This window comes from Euprymna scolopes, chromosome 33 (assembly GCF_053919585.1).
Source record: "Euprymna scolopes isolate OS-2025 chromosome 33, ASM5391958v1, whole genome shotgun sequence".
Classification (NCBI taxonomy): Eukaryota; Metazoa; Mollusca; class Cephalopoda; order Sepiida; family Sepiolidae; genus Euprymna; species Euprymna scolopes.
This window is the reverse complement of record NC_136514.1, coordinates 64,517,436-64,541,095: the sequence shown is the minus strand read 5'-3', so window position 1 is coordinate 64,541,095 and position 23,660 is coordinate 64,517,436. Positions and strand designations below refer to the sequence as shown.

At 18.2% G+C, this 23,660-nt stretch overlaps 1 protein-coding gene and 1 pseudogene across 2 annotated transcripts in view; one reads left to right on the top strand and one right to left on the bottom strand.

The window, feature by feature from the left end:
- LOC145258272 (RNA exonuclease 5-like) overlaps positions 1-23,660 on the bottom strand; it is a 74,951-nt gene that overhangs the window by 5,234 nt on the left and 46,057 nt on the right. For both annotated transcript variants that reach the window (XM_080116268.1, XM_080116269.1), the window contains exons 11-13: positions 22,740-22,828; positions 21,524-21,691; positions 20,566-20,771 (exon numbers count right to left, since the gene is read on the bottom strand). In XM_080116268.1, the coding sequence (XP_079972394.1) occupies positions 20,566-20,771; positions 21,524-21,691; positions 22,740-22,828 (463 nt within the window). The remainder of the gene's footprint in view (positions 1-20,565; positions 20,772-21,523; positions 21,692-22,739; positions 22,829-23,660) is intronic.
- On the top strand, positions 21,853-21,969 carry LOC145258596 (5S ribosomal RNA; annotated as a pseudogene).

Below are 23,660 nucleotides of genomic sequence, written 5' to 3'. Positions count from 1 at the left end.
ATCTATTTAATATAAACAAAAATATTGAAGATCTATTTAATATAAACAAAAATATTGAAGATCTGTTTAATACAAACAAAATATTGAAGATCTATTTAATACAAACAAAAATATTGCAGATCTATTTAATATAAACAAAAATATTGAAGATCTATTTAATACAAACAAAAATATTGAAGATCTATTTAATATAAACAAAAATATTGAAGATCTATTTAATACAAACAAAAATATTGAAGATCTATTTAATACAAACAAAAATATCAATCTATTTAATACAAACAAAAATATTGCAGATCTATTTAATATAAACAAAAATATTGAAGATCTATTTAATACAAACAAAAATATTGAAGATCTATTTAATATAAACAAAAATATTGAAGATCTATTTAATATAAACAAAAATATTGAAGATCTATTTAATATAAACAAAAATATTGAAGATCTATTTAATACAAACAAAAATATTGAAGATCTATTTAATACAAACAAAAATATTGAAGATCTATTTAATACAAATAAAAATATCAATCTATTTAATACAAACAAAAATATTGAAGATCTATTTAATATAAACAAAAATATTGAAGATCTATTTAATATAAACAAAAATATTGAAGATCTATTTAATATAAACAAAAATATTGAAGATCTATTTAATACAAACAAAAATATTGAAGACCTATTTAATACAAACAAACATATTGAAGATCTATTTAATACAAACAAAAATATTGAAGATCTATTTAATACAAACAAAAATATCAATCTATTTAATACAAACAAAAATATTGAAGATCTATTTAATACAAACAAAAATATTGACGATCTATTTAATACAAACAAAAATATTGAAGATCTATTTAATACAAACACAAATATTGAAGATCTATTTAATACAAACAAAAATATTGAAGCTCTATTTAATATAAACAAAAATATTGCAGATCTATTTAATATGAAAAAAAATATTGAAGATCTATTTAATATAAAAAAAATATTGAAGATCTATTTAATATAAAAAAATATTGAAGATCTATTTAATACAAACAAAAATATTGAAGATCTATTTAATACAAACAAAAATATTGCAGATCTATTTAATACAAACAAAAATATTGAAGATCTATTTAATATAAACAAAAATTATTGAAGATCTATTTAATACAAACAAAAATTTTGAAGATCTATTTAATATAAACAAAAATATTGAAGATCTATTTAATACAAACAAAAATATTGAAGATCTATTTAATACACACAAAAATATTGAAGATCTATTTAATATAAACAAAAATATTGAAGATCTTCAATCTATGGTCCCCCCTCGCCAAACTTTCACAAGAAACACTCGTCTAGCTGTAAACACTATCAATAATTTCCCCCACTCTTTATCTGTGCCTAAACCTAAACGTAGATTCCATGAACAAAGCTTCTTTCTTAGAACTGCACGCCTGTGGAATTGTCTTCCGTTTTCCTGCTTTCCGGCTGACTACAATATGGTTTTGTTCAAGTCTAAAGTAAATAAGTTCTTGATGAGCCGTTCCATATAAGTTATTAAATTTACCAAATTTTCATTACTAATGATTACTATATTGACCAACTTCTACTGTACACTCTTTAACCCTTATCCTTGAGTGGCCTCTGGGCCTTGATAATGTGGTGATGCCTTTGTAAAAAAAAAAAAAAAAAAAAAAAAAAATCTATTTAATATAAACAAAAATATTGCAGATCTATTTAATATAAACAAAAATATTGAAGATCTATTTAATACAAACAAAAATATTGAAGATCTATTTAATACAAACAAAAATATTGAAGATCTATTTAATATAAGCAAAAATATTGAAGATCTATTTAATACAAACAAAAATATTGAAGATCTATTTAATACAAACAAAAATATTGAAGATCTATTTAATACAAACAAAAATATTGAAGATCTATTTAATACAAACAAAAATATTGAAGATCTATTTAATACAAACAAAAATATTGAAGATCTATTTAATATAAACAAAAATATTGAAGATCTATTTAATACTAACAAAAATATTGAAGATCTATTTAATACAAACAAAAATATTGAAGCTCTATTTAATATAAACAAAAATATTGCAGATCTATTTAATATGAAAAAAAATATTGAAGATCTATTTAATATAAAAAAAATATTGAAGATCTATTTAATATAAAAAAATATTGAAGATCTATTTAATACAAACAAAAATATTGAAGATCTATTTAATATAAACAAAAATATTGAAGATCTATTTAATACAAACAAAAATATTGAAGATCTATTTAATACAAACAAAAATATCAATCTATTTAATACAAACAAAAATATTGCAGATCTATTTAATATAAACAAAAATATTGAAGATCTATTTAATACAAACAAAAATATTGAAGATCTATTTAATATAAACAAAAATATTGAAGATCTATTTAATATAAACAAAAATATTGAAGATCTATTTAATATAAACAAAAATATTGAAGATCTATTTAATACAAACAAAAATATTGAAGATCTATTTAATACAAACAAAAATATTGAAGATCTATTTAATACAAATAAAAATATCAATCTATTTAATACAAACAAAAATATTGAAGATCTATTTAATATAAACAAAAATATTGAAGATCTATTTAATATAAACAAAAATATTGAAGATCTATTTAATATAAACAAAAATATTGAAGATCTATTTAATATAAACAAAAATATTGAAGATCTATTTAATATAAACAAAAATATTGAAGATCTATTTAATACAAACAAAAATATCAATCTATTTAATACAAACAAAAATATTGAAGATCTATTTAATACAAACAAAAATATTGAAGATCTATTTAATATAAACAAAAATATTGAAGATCTATTTAATATAAACAAAAATATTGAAGACCTATTTTATACAAACAAACATATTGAAGATCTATTTAATACAAACAAAAATATTGAAGATCTATTTAATACAAACAAAAATATCAATCTATTTAATACAAACAATAATATTGAAGATCTATTTAATATAAACAAAAATATTACAGATCTATTTAATACAAACAAAAATATTACAAATCTATTTAATACAAACAAAAATATTGAAGATCTATTTAATATGAACAAAAATATTACAGATCTATTTAATACAAACAAAAATATTGCAGATCTATTTAATATAAACAAAAATATTGAAGATCTATTTAATACAAACAAAAATATTGAAGATCTATTTAATATAAACAAAAATATTGAAGATCTATTTAATACAAACAAAAATATTGAAGATCTATTTAATATAAACAAAAATATTGAAGATCTATTTAATACAAACAAAAATATTGAAGATCTATTTAATATAAACAAAAATATTGAAGATCTATTTAATACCAACAAAAATATTGAAGATCTATTTAATACAAACAAAAATATTGAAGATCTATTTAATACAAACAAAAATATTGAAGATCTATTTAATATAAACAAACATATTGAAGATCTATTTAATACAAACAAAAATATTGAAGATCTATTTAATATAAACAAAAATATTGAAGATCTATTTAATATAAACAAAAATATTGAAGATCTGTTTAATACAAACAAAATATTGAAGATCTATTTAATACAAACAAAAATATTGCAGATCTATTCAATATAAAAAAAAATATTGAAGATCTATTTAATACAAACAAAAATATTGAAGATCTATTTAATATAAACAAAAATATTGAAGATCTATTTAATACAAACAAAAATATTGAAGATCTATTTAATACAAACAAAAATATCAATCTATTTAATACAAACAAAAATATTGCAGATCTATTTAATATAAACAAAAATATTGAAGATCTATTTAATACAAACAAAAATATTGAAGATCTATTTAATATAAACAAAAATATTGAAGATCTATTTAATATAAACAAAAATATTGAAGATCTATTTAATATAAACAAAAATATTGAAGATCTATTTAATACAAACAAAAATATTGAAGATCTATTTAATACAAACAAAAATATCAATCTATTTAATACAAACAAAAATATTGAAGATCTATTTAATATAAACAAAAATATTGAAGATCTATTTAATATAAACAAAAATATTGAAGATCTATTTAATATAAATAAAAATATTGAAGATCTATTTAATATAAACAAAAATATTGAAGATCTATTTAATACAAACAAAAATATTGAAGATCTATTTAATACAAACAAAAATATTGAAGATCTATTTAATACAAATAAAAATATCAATCTATTTAATACAAACAAAAATATTGAAGATCTATTTAATATAAACAAAAATATTGAAGATCTATTTAATATAAACAAAAATATTGAAGATCTATTTAATATAAACAAAAATATTGAAGATCTATTTAATATAAACAAAAATATTGAAGATCTATTTAATATAAACAAAAATATTGAAGATCTATTTAATACAAACAAAAATATTGAAGATCTATTTAATACAAACAAAAATATCAATCTATTTAATACAAACAAAAATATTGAAGATCTATTTAATACAAACAAAAATATTGAAGATCTATTTAATATAAACAAAAATATTGAAGATCTATTTAATACAAACAAAAATATTGAAGACCTATTTTATACAAACAAACATATTGAAGATCTATTTAATACAAACAAAAATATGTAAGATCTATTTAATACAAACAAAAATATCAATCTATTTAATACAAACAATAATATTGAAGATCTATTTAATATAAACAAAAATATTACAGATCTATTTAATACAAACAAAAATATTACAAATCTATTTAATACAAACAAAAATATTGAAGATCTATTTAATATGAACAAAAATATTACAGATCTATTTAATACAAACAAAAATATTGCAGATCTATTTAATATAAACAAAAATATTGAAGATCTATTTAATACAAACAAAAATATTGAAGATCTATTTAATATAAACAAAAATATTGAAGATCTATTTAATACAAACAAAAATATTGAAGATCTATTTAATATAAACAAAAATATTGAAGATCTATTTAATACAAACAAAAATATTGAAGATCTATTTAATATAAACAAAAATATTGAAGATCTATTTAATACAAACAAAAATATTGAAGATCTATTTAATACAAACAAAAATATTGAAGATCTATTTAATATAAACAAACATATTGAAGATCTATTTAATACAAACAAAAATATTGAAGATCTATTTAATATAAACAAAAATATTGAAGATCTATTTAATATAAACAAAAATATTGAAGATCTGTTTAATACAAACAAAATATTGAAGATCTATTTAATACAAACAAAAATATTGCAGATCTATTTAATATAAACAAAAATATTGAAGATCTATTTAATACAAACAAAAATATTGAAGATCTATTTAATATAAACAAAAATATTGAAGATCTATTTAATACAAACAAAAATATTGAAGATCTATTTAATACAAACAAAAATATCAATCTATTTAATACAAACAAAAATATTGCAGATCTATTTAATATAAACAAAAATATTGAAGATCTATTTAATACAAACAAAAATATTGAAGATCTATTTAATATAAACAAAAATATTGAAGATCTATTTAATATAAACAAAAATATTGAAGATCTGTTTAATACAAACAAAATATTGAAGATCTATTTAATATAAACAAACATATTGAAGATCTATTTAATACAAACAAAAATATTGAAGATCTATTTAATATAAACAAAAATATTGAAGATCTATTTAATATAAACAAAAATATTGAAGATCTGTTTAATACAAACAAAATATTGAAGATCTATTTAATACAAACAAAAATATTGCAGATCTATTTAATATAAAAAAAAATATTGAAGATCTATTTAATACAAACAAAAATATTGAAGATCTATTTAATATAAACAAAAATATTGAAGATCTATTTAATACAAACAAAAATATTGAAGATCTATTTAATACAAACAAAAATATTGAAGATCTATTTAATACAAACAAAAATATCAATCTATTTAATACAAACAAAAATATTGCAGATCTATTTAATATAAACAAAAATATTGAAGATCTATTTAATACAAACAAAAATATTGAAGATCTATTTAATATAAACAAAAATATTGAAGATCTATTTAATATAAACAAAAATATTGAAGATCTATTTAATATAAACAAAAATATTGAAGATCTATTTAATATAAACAAAAATATTGAAGATCTATTTAATACAAACAAAAATATTGAAGATCTATTTAATACAAACAAAAATATTGAAGATCTATTTAATACAAACAAAAATATCAATCTATTTAATACAAACAAAAATATTGAAGATCTATTTAATATAAACAAAAATATTGAAGATCTATTTAATATAAACAAAAATATTGAAGATCTATTTAATATAAACAAAAATATTGAAGATCTATTTAATATAAATAAAAATATTGAAGATCTATTTAATATAAACAAAAATATTGAATATCTATTTAATACAAACAAAAATATTGAAGATCTATTTAATACAAACAAAAATATTGAAGATCTATTTAATACAAATAAAAATATCAATCTATTTAATACAAACAAAAATATTGAAGATCTATTTAATATAAACAAAAACATTGAAGATCTATTTAATATAAACAAAAATATTGAAGATCTATTTAATATAAACAAAAATATTGAAGATCTATTTAATATAAACAAAAATATTGAAGATCTATTTAATATAAACAAAAATATTGAAGATCTATTTAATACAAACAAAAATATTGAAGATCTATTTAATACAAACAAAAATATCAATCTATTTAATACAAACAAAAATATTGAAGATCTATTTAATACAAACAAAAATATTGAAGATCTATTTAATATAAACAAAAATATTGAAGATCTATTTAATACAAACAAAAATATTGAAGACCTATTTTATACAAACAAACATATTGAAGATCTATTTAATACAAACAAAAATATTGAAGATCTATTTAATACAAACAAAAATATCAATCTATTTAATACAAACAATAATATTGAAGATCTATTTAATATAAACAAAAATATTACAGATCTATTTAATACAAACAAAAATATTACAAATCTATTTAATACAAACAAAAATATTGAAGATCTATTTAATATGAACAAAAATATTACAGATCTATTTAATACAAACAAAAATATTGCAGATCTATTTAATATAAACAAAAATATTGAAGATCTATTTAATACAAACAAAAATATTGAAGATCTATTTAATATAAACAAAAATATTGAAGATCTATTTAATACAAACAAAAATATTGAAGATCTATTTAATATAAACAAAAATATTGAAGATCTATTTAATACAAACAAAAATATTGAAGATCTATTTAATATAAACAAAAATATTGAAGATCTATTTAATACCAACAAAAATATTGAAGATCTATTTAATACAAACAAAAATATTGAAGATCTATTTAATACAAACAAAAATATTGAAGATCTATTTAATATAAACAAACATATTGAAGATCTATTTAATACAAACAAAAATATTGAAGATCTATTTAATATAAACAAAAATATTGAAGATCTATTTAATATAAACAAAAATATTGAAGATCTGTTTAATACAAACAAAATATTGAAGATCTATTTAATACAAACAAAAATATTGCAGATCTATTTAATATAAACAAAAATATTGAAGATCTATTTAATACAAACAAAAATATTGAAGATCTATTTAATATAAACAAAAATATTGAAGATCTATTTAATACAAACAAAAATATTGAAGATCTATTTAATACAAACAAAAATATCAATCTATTTAATACAAACAAAAATATTGCAGATCTATTTAATATAAACAAAAATATTGAAGATCTATTTAATACAAACAAAAATATTGAAGATCTATTTAATATAAACAAAAATATTGAAGATCTATTTAATATAAACAAAAATATTGAAGATCTATTTAATATAAACAAAAATATTGAAGATCTATTTAATACAAACAAAAATATTGAAGATCTATTTAATACAAACAAAAATATCAATCTATTTAATACAAACAAAAATATTGAAGATCTATTTAATATAAACAAAAATATTGAAGATCTATTTAATATAAACAAAAATATTGAAGATCTATTTAATATAAACAAAAATATTGAAGATCTATTTAATATAAATAAAAATATTGAAGATCTATTTAATATAAACAAAAATATTGAAGATCTATTTAATATAAACAAAAATATTGAAGATCTATTTAATACAAACAAAAATATCAATCCATTTAATACAAACAAAAATATTGAAGATCTATTTAATACAAACAAAAATATTGAAGCTCTATTTAATATAAACAAAAATATTGCAGATCTATTTAATATGAAAAAAAATATTGAAGATCTATTTAATATAAAAAAAATATTGAAGATCTATTTAATATAAAAAAATATTGAAGATCTATTTAATACAAACAAAAATATTGAAGATCTATTTAATACAAACAAAAATATTGCAGATCTATTTAATACAAACAAAAATATTGAAGATCTATTTAATATAAACAAAAATTATTGAAGATCTATTTAATACAAACAAAAATTTTGAAGATCTATTTAATATAAACAAAAATATTGAAGATCTATTTAATACAAACGAAAATATTGAAGATCTATTTAATACAAACAAAAATATTGAAGATCTATTTAATATAAACAAAAATATTGAAGATCTATTTAATATAAACAAAAATATTGAAGATCTATTTAATACAAACAAAAATATTGCAGATCTATTTAATATAAACAAAAATATTGAAGATCTATTTAATACAAACAAAAATATTGAAGATCTATTTAATATAAACAAAAATATTGAAGATCTATTTAATAAACAAAAATATTGAAGATATATTTAATACAAACAAAAATATTGAAGATCTATTTTATACAAACAAAAATATCAATCTATTTAATATAAACAAAAATATTGAAGATCTATTTAATATAAACAAAAATATTGAAGATCTATTTAATATAAACAAAAATATTGAAGATCTATTTAATATAAACAAAAATATTGAAGATCTATTTAATATAAACAAAAATATTGCAGATCTATTTAATACAAACAAAAATATTGAAGATCTATTTAATATAAACAAAAATATTGAAGATCTATTTAATACAAACAAAAATATCAATCTATTTAATACAAACAAAAATATTGCAGATCTATTTAATATAAACAAAAATATTGAAGATCTATTTAATACAAACAAAAATATTGAAGATCTATTTAATATAAACAAAAATATTGAAGATCTATTTAATATAAAAAAAATATTGAAGATCTATTTAATACAAACAAAAATATTGAAGATCTATTTAATATAAACAAAAATATTGAAGATCTATTTAATACAAACAAAAATATTGCAGATCTATTTAATACAAACAAAAATATTGAAGATCTATTTAATACAAACAAAAATATTGCAGATCTATTTAATATAAACAAAAATATTGCAGATCTATTTAATATAAACAAAAATATTGAAGATCTATTTAATACAAACAAAAATATTGAAGATCTATTTAATACAAACAAAAATATTGAAGATCTATTTAATATAAACAAAAATATTGAAGATCTATTTAATATAAACAAAAATATTGAAGATCTATTTAATACAAACAAAAATATTGCAGATCTATTTAATACAAACAAAAATATTGAAGATCTATTTAATACAAACAAAAATATTGAAGATCTATTTAATACAAACAAAAATATTGAAGATCTATTTAATACAAACAAAAATATTGAAGATCTATTTAATACAAACAAAAATATCAATCTATTTAATACAAACAAAAATATTGAAGATCTATTTAATATAAACAATAATATTGAAGATCTATTTAATATAAACAATAATATTGAAGATCTATTTAATATAAACAAAAATATTGAAGATCTATTTAATATAAACAAAAATATTGAAGATCTATTTAATACAAACAAAAATATTGAAGATCTATTTAATACAAACAAAAATATTGAAGATCTATTTAATACAAACAAAAATATTGAAGATCTATTTAATATAAACAAAAATATTGAAGATCTATTTAATATAAACAAAAATATTGAAGATCTATTTAATACAAACAAAAATATTGAAGATCTATTTAATATAAACAAAAATATTGAAGATCTATTTAATACAAACAAAAATATTGAAGATCTATTTAATATAAACAAAAATATTGAAGATCTATTTAATATAAACAAAAATATTGAAGATCTGTTTAATACAAACAAAATATTGAAGATCTATTTAATACAAACAAAAATATTGCAGATCTATTTAATATAAACAAAAATATTGAAGATCTATTTAATACAAACAAAAATATTGAAGATCTATTTAATATAAACAAAAATATTGAAGATCTATTTAATACAAACAAAAATATTGAAGATCTATTTAATACAAACAAAAATATCAATCTATTTAATACAAACAAAAATATTGCAGATCTATTTAATATAAACAAAAATATTGAAGATCTATTTAATACAAACAAAAATATTGAAGATCTATTTAATATAAACAAAAATATTGAAGATCTATTTAATATAAACAAAAATATTGAAGATCTATTTAATACAAACAAAAATATTGAAGATCTATTTAATACAAACAAAAATATTGAAGATCTATTTAATACAAATAAAAATATCAATCTATTTAATACAAACAAAAATATTGAAGATCTATTTAATATAAACAAAAATATTGAAGATCTATTTAATATAAACAAAAATATTGAAGATCTATTTAATATAAACAAAAATATTGAAGATCTATTTAATACAAACAAAAATATTGAAGATCTATTTAATACAAACAAAAATATAAATCTATTTAATACAAACAAAAATATTGAAGATCTATTTAATACAAACAAAAATATTGAAGATCTATTTAATATAAACAAAAATATTGAAGATCTATTTAATACAAACAAAAATATTGAAGATCTATTTAATACAAACAAACATATTGAAGATCTATTTAATACAAACAAAAATATTGAAGATCTATTTAATACAAACAAAAATATTGAAGATCTATTTAATACAAACAAAAATATTGAAGATCTATTTAATACAAACAAACATATTGAAGATCTATTTAATACAAACAAAAATATTGAAGATCTATTTAATACAAACAAAAATATTGAAGATCTATTAAATACAAACAAAAATATCAATCTATTTAATACAAACAATAATATTGAAGATCTATTTAATATAAACAAAAATATTGAAGATCTATTTAATATAAACAAAAATATTGAAGATCTATTTAATATAAACAAAAATATTGAAGATCTATTTAATATAAACAAAAATATTGAAGATCTATTTAATACAAACAAAAATATTACAGATCTATTTAATACAAACAAAAATATTACAAATCTATTTAATACAAACAAAAATATTGAAGATCTATTTAATATGAACAAAAATATTACAGATCTATTTAATACAAACAAAAATATTGCAGATCTATTTAATACAAACAAAATATTGAAGATCTATTTAATACAAACAAAAATATTGAAGATCTATTTAATATAAACAAAAATATTGAAGATCTATTTAATACAAACAAAAATATTGAAGATCTATTTAATATAAACAAAAATATTGAAGATCTATTTAATACAAACAAAAATATTGAAGATCTATTTAATACAAACAAAAATATTGAAGATCTATTTAATACAAACAAAAATATTGAAGATCTATTTAATATAAACAAAAATATTGAAGATCTATTTAATACAAACAAAAATATTGAAGATCTATTTAATATAAACAAAAATATTGAAGATCTATTTAATATAAACAAAAATATTGAAGATCTGTTTAATACAAACAAAATATTGAAGATCTATTTAATACAAACAAAAATATTGCAGATCTATTTAATATAAACAAAAATATTGAAGATCTATTTAATACAAACAAAAATATTGCAGATCTATTTAATATAAACAAAAATATTGAAGATCTATTTAATACAAACAAAAATATTGAAGATCTATTTAATACAAACAAAAATATTGCAGATCTATTTAATATAAACAAAAATATTGAAGATCTATTTAATACAAACAAAAATATTGAAGATCTATTTAATATAAACAAAAATATTGAAGATCTATTTAATATAAACAAAAATATTGAAGATCTATTTAATATAAACAAAAATATTGAAGATCTATTTAATACAAACAAAAATATTGAAGATCTATTTAATACAAACAAAAATATTGAAGATCTATTTAATACAAACAAAAATATCAATCTATTTAATACAAACAAAAATATTGAAGATCTATTTAATATAAACAAAAATATTGAAGATCTATTTAATATAAACAAAAATATTGAAGATCTATTTAATATAAATAAAAATATTGAAGATCTATTTAATATAAACAAAAATATTGAAGATCTATTTAATACAAACAAAAATATTGAAGATCTATTTAATACAAACAAAAATATCAATCTATTTAATACAAACAAAAATATTGAAGATCTATTTAATATAAACAAAAATATTGAAGATCTATTTAATATAAACAAAAATATTGAAGATCTATTTAATATAAACAAAAATATTGAAGATCTATTTAATATAAACAAAAATATTGAAGATCTATTTAATACAAACAAAAATATTGAAGATCTATTTAATACAAACAAAAATATTGAAGATCTATTTAATATAAACAAAAATATTGAAGATCTATTTAATATAAACAAAAATATTGAAGATCTATTTAATACAAACAAAAATATTGAAGATCTATTTAATACAAATAAAAATATTGAAGATCTATTTAATACAAACAAAAATATCAATCTATTTAATACAAACAAAAATATTGAAGATCTATTTAATATAAACAAAAATATTGAAGATCTATTTAATATAAACAAAAATATTGAAGATCTATTTAATATAAACAAAAATATTGAAGATCTATTTAATATAAACAAAAATATTGAAGATCTATTTAATACAAACAAAAATATTACAGATCTATTTAATACAAACAAAAATATTACAGATCTATTTAATACAAACAAAAATATTGAAGATCTATTTAATATAAACAAAAATATTACAGATCTATTTAATACAAACAAAAATATTGCAGATCTATTTAATATAAACAAAAATATTGAAGATCTATTTAATACAAACAAAAATATTGAAGATCTATTTAATATAAACAAAAATATTGAAGATCTATTTAATACAAACAAAAATATTGAAGATCTATTTAATACAAACAAAAATATTGAAGATCTATTTAATACAAACAAAAATATTGAAGATCTATTTAATATAAACAAAAATATTGAAGATCTATTTAATACAAACAAAAATATTGAAGATCTATTTAATATAAACAAAAATATTGAAGATCTATTTAATACAAACAAAAATATTGAAGATCTATTTAATACAAACAAAAATATTGAAGATCTATTTAATACAAATAAAAATATTGAAGATCTATTTAATACGAACATAAATATTGAAGATCTATTTAATATAAACAAAAATACTGAAGATCTATTTAATACAAACAAAAATATTGAAGATCTATTTAATACAAACAAAAATATTGAAGATCTATTTAATATAAACAAAAATATTGAAGATCTATTTAATATAAACAAAAATATTGAAGATCTATTTAATACAAACAAAAATATTGAAGATCTATTTAATACAAACAAAAATATTGAAGATCTATTTAATACAAACAAAAATATTGAAGATTTATTTAATACAAACAAAAATATCAATCTATTTAATACAAACAAAAATATTGCAGATCTATTTAATATAAACAAAAATATCAATCTATTTAATACAAACAAAAATATTGAAGATCTATTTAATATAAACAAAAATATTGAAGATCTATTTAATATAAACAAAAATATTGAAGATCTATTTAATATAAACAAAAATATTGAAGATCTATTTAATACAAACAAAAATATTGAAGATCTATTTAATACAAACAAAAATATCAATCTATTTAATACAAACAAAAATATTGAAGATCTATTTAATACAAACAAAAATATTGAAGATCTATTTAATACAAACAAAAATATTGAAGATCTATTTAATACAAACAAAAATATTGAAGATCTATTTAATACAAACAAAAATATTGAAGATCTATTTAATACAAACAAAAATATTGAAGATCTATTTAATACAAACAAAAATATTGAAGATCTATTTAATACAAACAAAAATATTGAAGATCTATTTAATACAAACAAAAATATTGAAGATCTATTTAATACAAACAAAAATATCAATCTATTTAATACAAACAAAAATATTGAAGATCTATTTAATATAAACAAAAATATTGAAGATCTATTTAATATAAACAAAAATATTGAAGATCTATTTAATATAAACAAAAATATTGAAGATCTATTTAATATAAACAAAAATATTGAAGATCTATTTAATATAAACAAAAATATTGAAGATCTAGTTAATATAAACAAAAATATTGAAGATCTATTTAATACAAACAAAAATATTACAGATCTATTTAATACAAACAAAAATATTACAGATCTATTTAATACAAACAAAAATATTGCAGATCTATTTTATATAAACAAAAATATTGAAGATCTATTTAATACAAACAAAAATATTGCAGATCTATTTAATATAAACAAAAATATTGAAGATCTATTTAATACAAACAAAAATATTTAAGATCTATTTAATACAAACAAAAATATTGAAGATCTATTTAATATAAACAAAAATATTGAAGATCTATTTAATATAAACAAAAATATTGAAGATCTATTTAATACAAACAAAAATATTGAAGATCTATTTAATACAAACAAAAATATCAATCTATTTAATACAAACAAAAATATTGAAGATCTATTTAATACAAACAAAAATATTGAAGATCTATTTAATACAAACAAAAATATTGAAGATCTATTTAATACAAACAAAAATATTGAAGATCTATTTAATACAAACAAAAATATTGAAGATCTATTTAATACAAACAAAAATATTGAAGATCTATTTAATACAAACAAAAATATTGAAGATCTATTTAATACAAACAAAAATATTGAAGATCTATTTAATACAAACAAAAATATCAATCTATTTAATACAAACAAAAATATTGAAGATCTATTTAATATAAACAAAAATATTGAAGATCTATTTAATATAAACAAAAATATTGAAGATCTATTTAATATAAACAAAAATATTGAAGATCTATTTAATATAAACAAAAATATTGAAGATCTATTTAATATAAACAAAAATATTGAAGATCTATTTAATATAAACAAAAATATTGAAGATCTAGTTAATATAAACAAAAATATTGAAGATCTATTTAATACAAACAAAAATATTACAGATCTATTTAATACAAACAAAAATATTACAGATCTATTTAATACAAACAAAAATATTGCAGATCTATTTTATATAAACAAAAATATTGAAGATCTATTTAATACAAACAAAAATATTGCAGATCTATTTAATATAAACAAAAATATTGAAGATCTATTTAATACAAACAAAAATATTTAAGATCTATTTAATACAAACAAAAATATTGAAGATCTATTTAATATAAACAAAAATATTGAAGATCTATTTAATATAAACAAAAATATTGAAGATCTATTTAATATAAACAAAAATATTGAAGATCTATTTAATATAAGCAAAAATATTGAAGATCTATTTAATATAAACAAAAATATTGAAGATCTACTTAATACAAACAAAAATATTGAAGATCTATTTAATACAAACAAAAATATTGCAGATCTATTTAATATAAACAAAAATATTGAAGATCTATTTAATATAAACAAAAATATTGAAGATCTATTTAATACAAACAAAAATATCAATCTATTTAATACAAACAAAAATATTGAAGATCTATTTAATATAAACAATAATATTGAAGATCTATTTAATATAAACAAAAATATTGAAGATCTATTTAATATTAACAACAATATTGAAGATCTATTTAATACAAACAAAAATATTGAAGATCTATTTAATACAAACAAAAATATTGAAGATCTATTTAATATAAACAAAAATATTGAAGATCTATTTAATATAAACAAAAATATTGAAGATCTATTTAATACAAACAAAAATATTGAAGATCTATTTAATACAAACAAAAATATTGAAGATCTATTTAATACAAACAAAAATATTGAAGATCTATTTAATATAAACAAAAATATTGAAGATCTATTTAATATAAACAAAAATATTGAAGATCTATTTAATACAAACAAAAATATCAATCTATTTAATACAAACAAAAATATTGCAGATCTATTTAATATAAACAAAAATATTGAAGATCTATTTAATACAAACAAAAATATTGAAGATCTATTTAATATAAACAAAAATATTGAAGATCTATTTAATACAAACAAAAATATTGAAGATCTATTTAATACAAACAAACATATTGAAGATCTATTTAATACAAACAAAAATATTGAAGATCTATTTAATACAAACAAAAATATTGAAGATCTATTTAATACAAACAAAAATATTGAAGATCTATTTAATACAAACAAAAATATTGAAGATCTATTTAATATAAACAAAAATATTGAAGATCTATTTAATATAAACAAAAATATTGAAGATCTATTTAATATAAACAAAAATATTGAAGATCTATTTAATATAAACAAAAATATTGAAGATCTATTTAATACAAACAAAAATATTACAGATCTATTTAATACAAACAAAAATATTACAGATCTATTTAATACAAACAAAAATATTGCAGATCTATTTAATATAAACAAAAATATTACAGATCTATTTAATACAAACAAAAATATTGCAGATCTATTTAATATAAACAAAAATATTGAAGATCTATTTAATACAAACAAAAATATTGAAGATCTATTTAATATAAACAAAAATATTGAAGATCTATTTAATACAAACAAAAATATTGAAGATCTATTTAATATAAATAAAAATATTGAAGATCTATTTAATACAAACAAAAATATTGAAGATCTATTTAATATAAACAAAAATATTGAAGATCTATGTAATACAAACAAAAATATTGAAGATCTATTTAATACAAACAAAAATATTGAAGATCTATTTAATACAAACACAAATATTGAAGATCTATTTAATATAAACAAAAATATTGAAGATCTATTTAATACAAACAAAAATATTGAAGATCTATTTAATACAAACAAAAATATTGAAGATCTATTTAATATAAAAAAAAATATTGAAGATCTATTTAATATAAACAAAAATATTGAAGATCTATTTAATACAAACAAAAATATTGAAGATCTATTTAATACACACAAAAATATTGAAGATCTATTTAATACAAACAAAAATATTGAAGATCTATTTAATATAAACAAAAATATTGAAGATCTATTTAATACAAACAAAAATATTGAAGATCTATTTAATACAAACAAAAATATTGAAGATCTATTTAATATAAACAAAAATATTAAAGATCTATTTAATATAAATAAAAATATTGAAGATCTATTTAATACAAACAAAAATATTGAAGATCTATTTAATACAAACAAAAATATTGAAGATCTATTTAATACAAACAAAAATATTGAAGATCTATTTAATACAAACAAAAATATTGAAGATCTATTTAATACAAACAAAAATATCAATCTATTTAATACAAACAAAAATATTGAAGATCTATTTAATACAAACAAAAATATCAATCTATTTAATACAAACAAAAATATTGAAGATCTATTTAATATAAACAAAAATATTGAAGATCTATTTAATATAAACAAAAATATTGAAGATCTATTTAATATAAATAAAAATATTGAAGATCTATTTAATACAAACAAAAATATTGAAGATCTATTTAATACAAACAAAAATATCAATCTATTTAATACAAACAAAAATATTGAAGATCTATTTAATACAAACAAAAATATTGAAGATCTATTTAATATAAACAAAAATATTGAAGATCTATTTAATACAAACAAAAATATTGAAGATCTATTTAATACAAACAAACATATTGAAGATCTATTTAATACAAACAAAAATATTGAAGATCTATTTAATACAAACAAAAATATCAATCTATTTAATACAAACAAAAATATTGAAGATCTATTTAATATAAACAAAAATATTGAAGATCTATTTAATATAAACAAAAATATTGAAGATCTATTTAATATAAACAAAAATATTGAAGATCTAGTTAATATAAACAAAAATATTGAAGATCTATTTAATACAAACAAAAATATTACAGATCTATTTAATACAAACAAAAATATTACAGATCTATTTAATACAAACAAAAATATTGCAGATCTATTTTATATAAACAAAAATATTGAAGATCTATTTAATACAAACAAAAATATCAATCTATTTAATACAAACAAAAATATTGAAGATCTATTTAATATAAACAAAAATATTGAAGATCTATTTAATACAAATAAAAATATTGAAGATCTATTTAATACAAACAAAAAGATTGCAGATCTATTTAATATAAACAAAAATATTGAAGATCTATTTAATACAAACAAAAATATTGAAGATCTATTTAATACAAACAAAAATATTGAAGATCTATTTAATATAAACAAAAATATTGAAGATCTATTTAATACAAACAAAAATATTGAAGATCTATTTAATATAAACAAAAATATTGAAGATCTATTTAATATAAACAAAAATATTGAAGATCTATTTAATATAAACAAAAATATTGAAGATCTATTTAATATAAACAAAAATATTGCAGATCTATTTAATATAAACAAAAATATTGAAGATCTACTTAATACAAACAAAAATATTGAAGATCTATTTAATACAAACAAAAATATTGCAGATCTATTTAATATAAACAAAAATATTGAAGATCTATTTAATATAAACAAAAATATTGAAGATCTATTTAATACAAACAAAAATATCAATCTATTTAATACAAACAAAAATATTGAAGATCTATTTAATATAAACAATAATATTGAAGATCTATTTAATATAAACAAAAATATTGAAGATCTATTTAATATAAACAAAAATATTGAAGATCTATTTAATACAAACAAAAATATTGAAGATCTATTTAATACAAACAAAAATATTGAAGATCTATTTAATACAAACAAAAATATTGAAGATCTATTTAATACAAACAAAAATATTGAAGATCTATTTAATATAAACAAAAATATTGAAGATCTATTTAATACAAACAAAAATATTGAAGATCTATTTAATATAAACAAAAATATTGAAGATCTATTTAATATAAACAAAAATATTGAAGATCTATTTAATACAAACAAAAATATCAATCTATTTAATACAAACAAAAATATTGCAGATCTATTTAATATAAACAAAAATATTGAAGATCTATTTAATACAAACAAAAATATTGAAGATCTATTTAATACAAACAAAAATATTGAAGATCTATTTAATACAAACAAAAATATTGAAGATCTATTTAATACAAACAAAAATATCAATCTATTTAATACAAACAAAAATATTGAAGATCTATTTAATACAAACAAAAATATTGAAGATCTATTTAATATAAACAAAAATATTGAAGATCTATTTAATATAAACAAAAATATTGAAGATCTATTTAATACAAACAAAAATATTGAAGATCTATTTAATATAAACAAAAATATTGAAGATCTATTTAATATAAACAAAAATATTGAAGATCTATTTAATATAAACAAAAATATTGAAGATCTATTTAATACAAAAATGTTGCAGTTTATATAAACGCTGATATTTTTATTGACATTAAAAAAACACAAACAGTTTTTGTGTTCCTTTAAAATTTTCAATTAGAAAAAAAAAAAAAAAGAAAATAGGAATTTGTCAGATTATTGCTTATCCGGAAAAAGAAAAAAAATGGAAATAAGTGTTAAATTGTTAAATGAACAATACGAAATGTGACAGGATTATTGTTTCAAGGTGTATGGACACAAATAACTCCGAAATTTTTATAAAGATTAAGAACATTTGGCAACTCATCTGGCTGTTAAAATGAAATTGAATCTGAGTTATACTTTTTAATCAATTGTCATTAGAACAGAGAAGTGAAAGGTGAGAGTTCAGAGAAAGAGAAAAAGTGGATTAACGCCCCCCCTCACTTTTGAACATCTGAAGTTCAGCAAAATAGCAAAAATAAATTTTCATTGTTAATTTTTTTAAGCTTAACACTACAAATTCATGATTTGTTTACAACAAAAAATATGTCAAATGTTTGCTACCTTGATGTCATGTGTATCAAGTGAATTATGTAAGGTGATATCATGGAAGGCATTTAATTGTAGCCAGGTGAAATCGTGATTGTAAAGATTTTCTTGGGCGGTGGCAATTGCTTCTCCATCACTTTTTGCCGTTTTTAAAGGCAGTGCAGCAACATCATCATCATTTTTATAAAAACTTCTCATATCTTTTCGATCAATCATGAAGCCTGAAAAAAGAAAAAAGATAAAAAAAAAAAATTAAAATTGATTTGTAGAAAATTTTTATTCATTTCTTTGTAAACGCTGATTAAAAATTAGTTCAGGCTTATGGAATTCATTGTTGCAATCAGCAGAACATTTTTATACACAAGATCTACTTTCAGAGATGACTGGAAGTTACAAACCAATGCTGAGTAAAGTAAAAATAATTGATCATGAGCAGTTTAAAACAATCTCTTTTAATCTGGCTAAAGATAATATACTGTTAATATAATAAAAACTAGTTTTGGTGCTTGTGCAATATATAATGGGATTTCAAACAAATGTATTTTAAATAAAAACACTATACCGTACTTATGTGTCATATTAAAATTAATAAAAATTCCAACGATTGCAAAAAATGATTGAGTAGAAAATCTGCTAGAACTATTTTTTACAAACATAGATATTATCAATCATTTCAAAATAGAAAATGGCAGATTTTTTTAAATCATAGATTGCAGTTATCTCCCCTAGATTTTAAGAACATGCAATAAAACTATAATTCGATAATTTTTTTTTCTGTAATTTTGTAGTTTTTACTAAACTACATGTAAGTACGTAATAGTTTTTTTTACTTAAAATGCATTTATTTTTAATCCAATTATATTGCACAAGCACTATTTATTTTAAAAATGAAAGCCGATATGTATTTTATTGATGGTGAAAATCCGACCATGATAAGAAAAACAAAAAAAGCATAAAACAATAAAAAACATACTTTTCTTTTTATTTTCAGTCAAGATATCAAAAAAACTTCGATAAATTGATTTTTCTCCAGGACTGAAGAAAAATTTTGTACTGGGGTCAGTATTCACTTGAATGGGGGCTTTCCAGTCATGTGCCACAATAGGGCCGTTGTAAAGAGCTAAATCGCCAAACTCTAAACCTAAAACAAAAGATAAATTTATTTTTAAAGCATTTGAATTTAATGAAATAAGAGTCTTCATTTCTTCATGAAAAAAAAAATTAAATTTAAATAAAATAGCTTATGTAACTCGATGCGTGTGTGTGCACACAATGTTTATGTGTTCCTTATAGAAAGAAGATATATACGGCATAATCGCGTTGACACACCGGTTCTCGTCAGATCACCAAAGTTAAGCAATGTTGAGCCTGGCCAGTACCAGATGGGCGACCATTTGTGAATTCTAGGTGCTGTATGTTCTCTGCTTATCTCGGCATTTGTTTCCAGTCATCCTGTACTTCACTTGCCACTGGTATTTAACAATGGCGTCTCAGGAGAGGTGTGGTTGGAGATTGCGTGCCTCCTGTCACAAAAATTTCACGCGCAAGCAACCCTTTTTGGGTATCCATAGTCTGTCTAAGACTGAAGGAGCCTGCTTTTGCTAGAAAGGTAAAATCTAACTGTATTCTTATGTAAAATTTACCAAAGACAATGGAAGTATTTCTGAATCTCTAAGTACACCCCTATGAGAGCATAAACTTCAAAAACTTTAAATCTTGTTGTGGTGCATCCGTGCAAGGATTGCGATTGTAAAGAAAGCCCAACTTTTTGAATTAAAAAAAAAGATAATAATGGACTCGTAGCTGAGAACAGGAATCCACAGCAGTTCTCATTAATTGCTGAACAAATGCTTCAGAATGCCAACTCATACTTTATTCCTGATACTTTTATATTGTAGTCATATTAAAATTAAAGATTTTAAAAAAAATTCTTTTAAAAAAAGTTGTTATTTAATCTATTTGTGTCCAACAAAAGTTGGTGAGCATTAAAAAAAGATTTGCTGCTGTTCAAAGTGGACAAAAAAATGAAAAGAAAATCTGCCTTTTGGGGTTATTTCATGTGACACATATATGCACACACTATAAACAATTCATCATATACAATTATTTTATTTTAACCCTAACCGGGGAAATCCTGTGTGTGTGGGGGAGAGTATTAAAAATATAACAATGAAAAAAATAATACATACTGTTGTTGAGTTTTAATAAAACCAGTTGTATTGATGCAGATGCATCTTCAACAGAACTATGACCTTTATTGCCACACTGAATTTCTTTCCTAAAAAATAAAGAAGAAAAAAATGAATATTTGTGTAATTAAATGGATAAGATATAATTTCTCCCACTTTAATAGTAAAGTCAGACCACCAGATGTCACCCACTGGGGACCAGTTGTTGAATCTCACTAACCACACTAATGAATAATAGACTATAAAACGTGTCTGTGGATAACATATATATGTCTATTCTATTTCGAGTATGACCACTTTTTTTATATAAATGTGATATTAGTGCAAAAACTCCCAGCTAAAAGATACATACATTGTTCTTTACGCCTATTAAACTTTTACAGAGCATACCATGCAGAAGTGGTAGGTGTTGTGATGCAGAGATGCCATAATTGAAGCCACCTCTTGTCCATGTTGGTGCTTGGCATGTTAGCCTCAATGTGCTGGAGGTGTCATTGGACATAGTCAAAGCTTCATACATAGGTACACTCACTTTTCCAAATGAGTAAAAGATGCACCATCCTGTTCAATATGTCTACTTATCTCAGCATCAAACAACCTATTCCATAAACAGAAAGTCAGTGGCGATCAAAAAATATATGTGGTTCCTTTTCAGCTACTCCTATTCTTTAAACTAAAAAATAAAAATAAAAAAGCCTTCAAAAGTTTTCCTTCACCTTGACCTTCCTACAACCATACCTTACATCTTTCAACAGTTCAAAATGTCTTTGAGACAATCTTTGAATCATTTACAGGGTTTGTGCTGTGGACAATAATTTCCAATTAATATCCCATAAATCATTTGCTTAAGCAGTCTGTCATCACTAAGACAAACAAGGTGACCAACTCAATGAAGTATGTGTTTACTGATATGAGATTTAA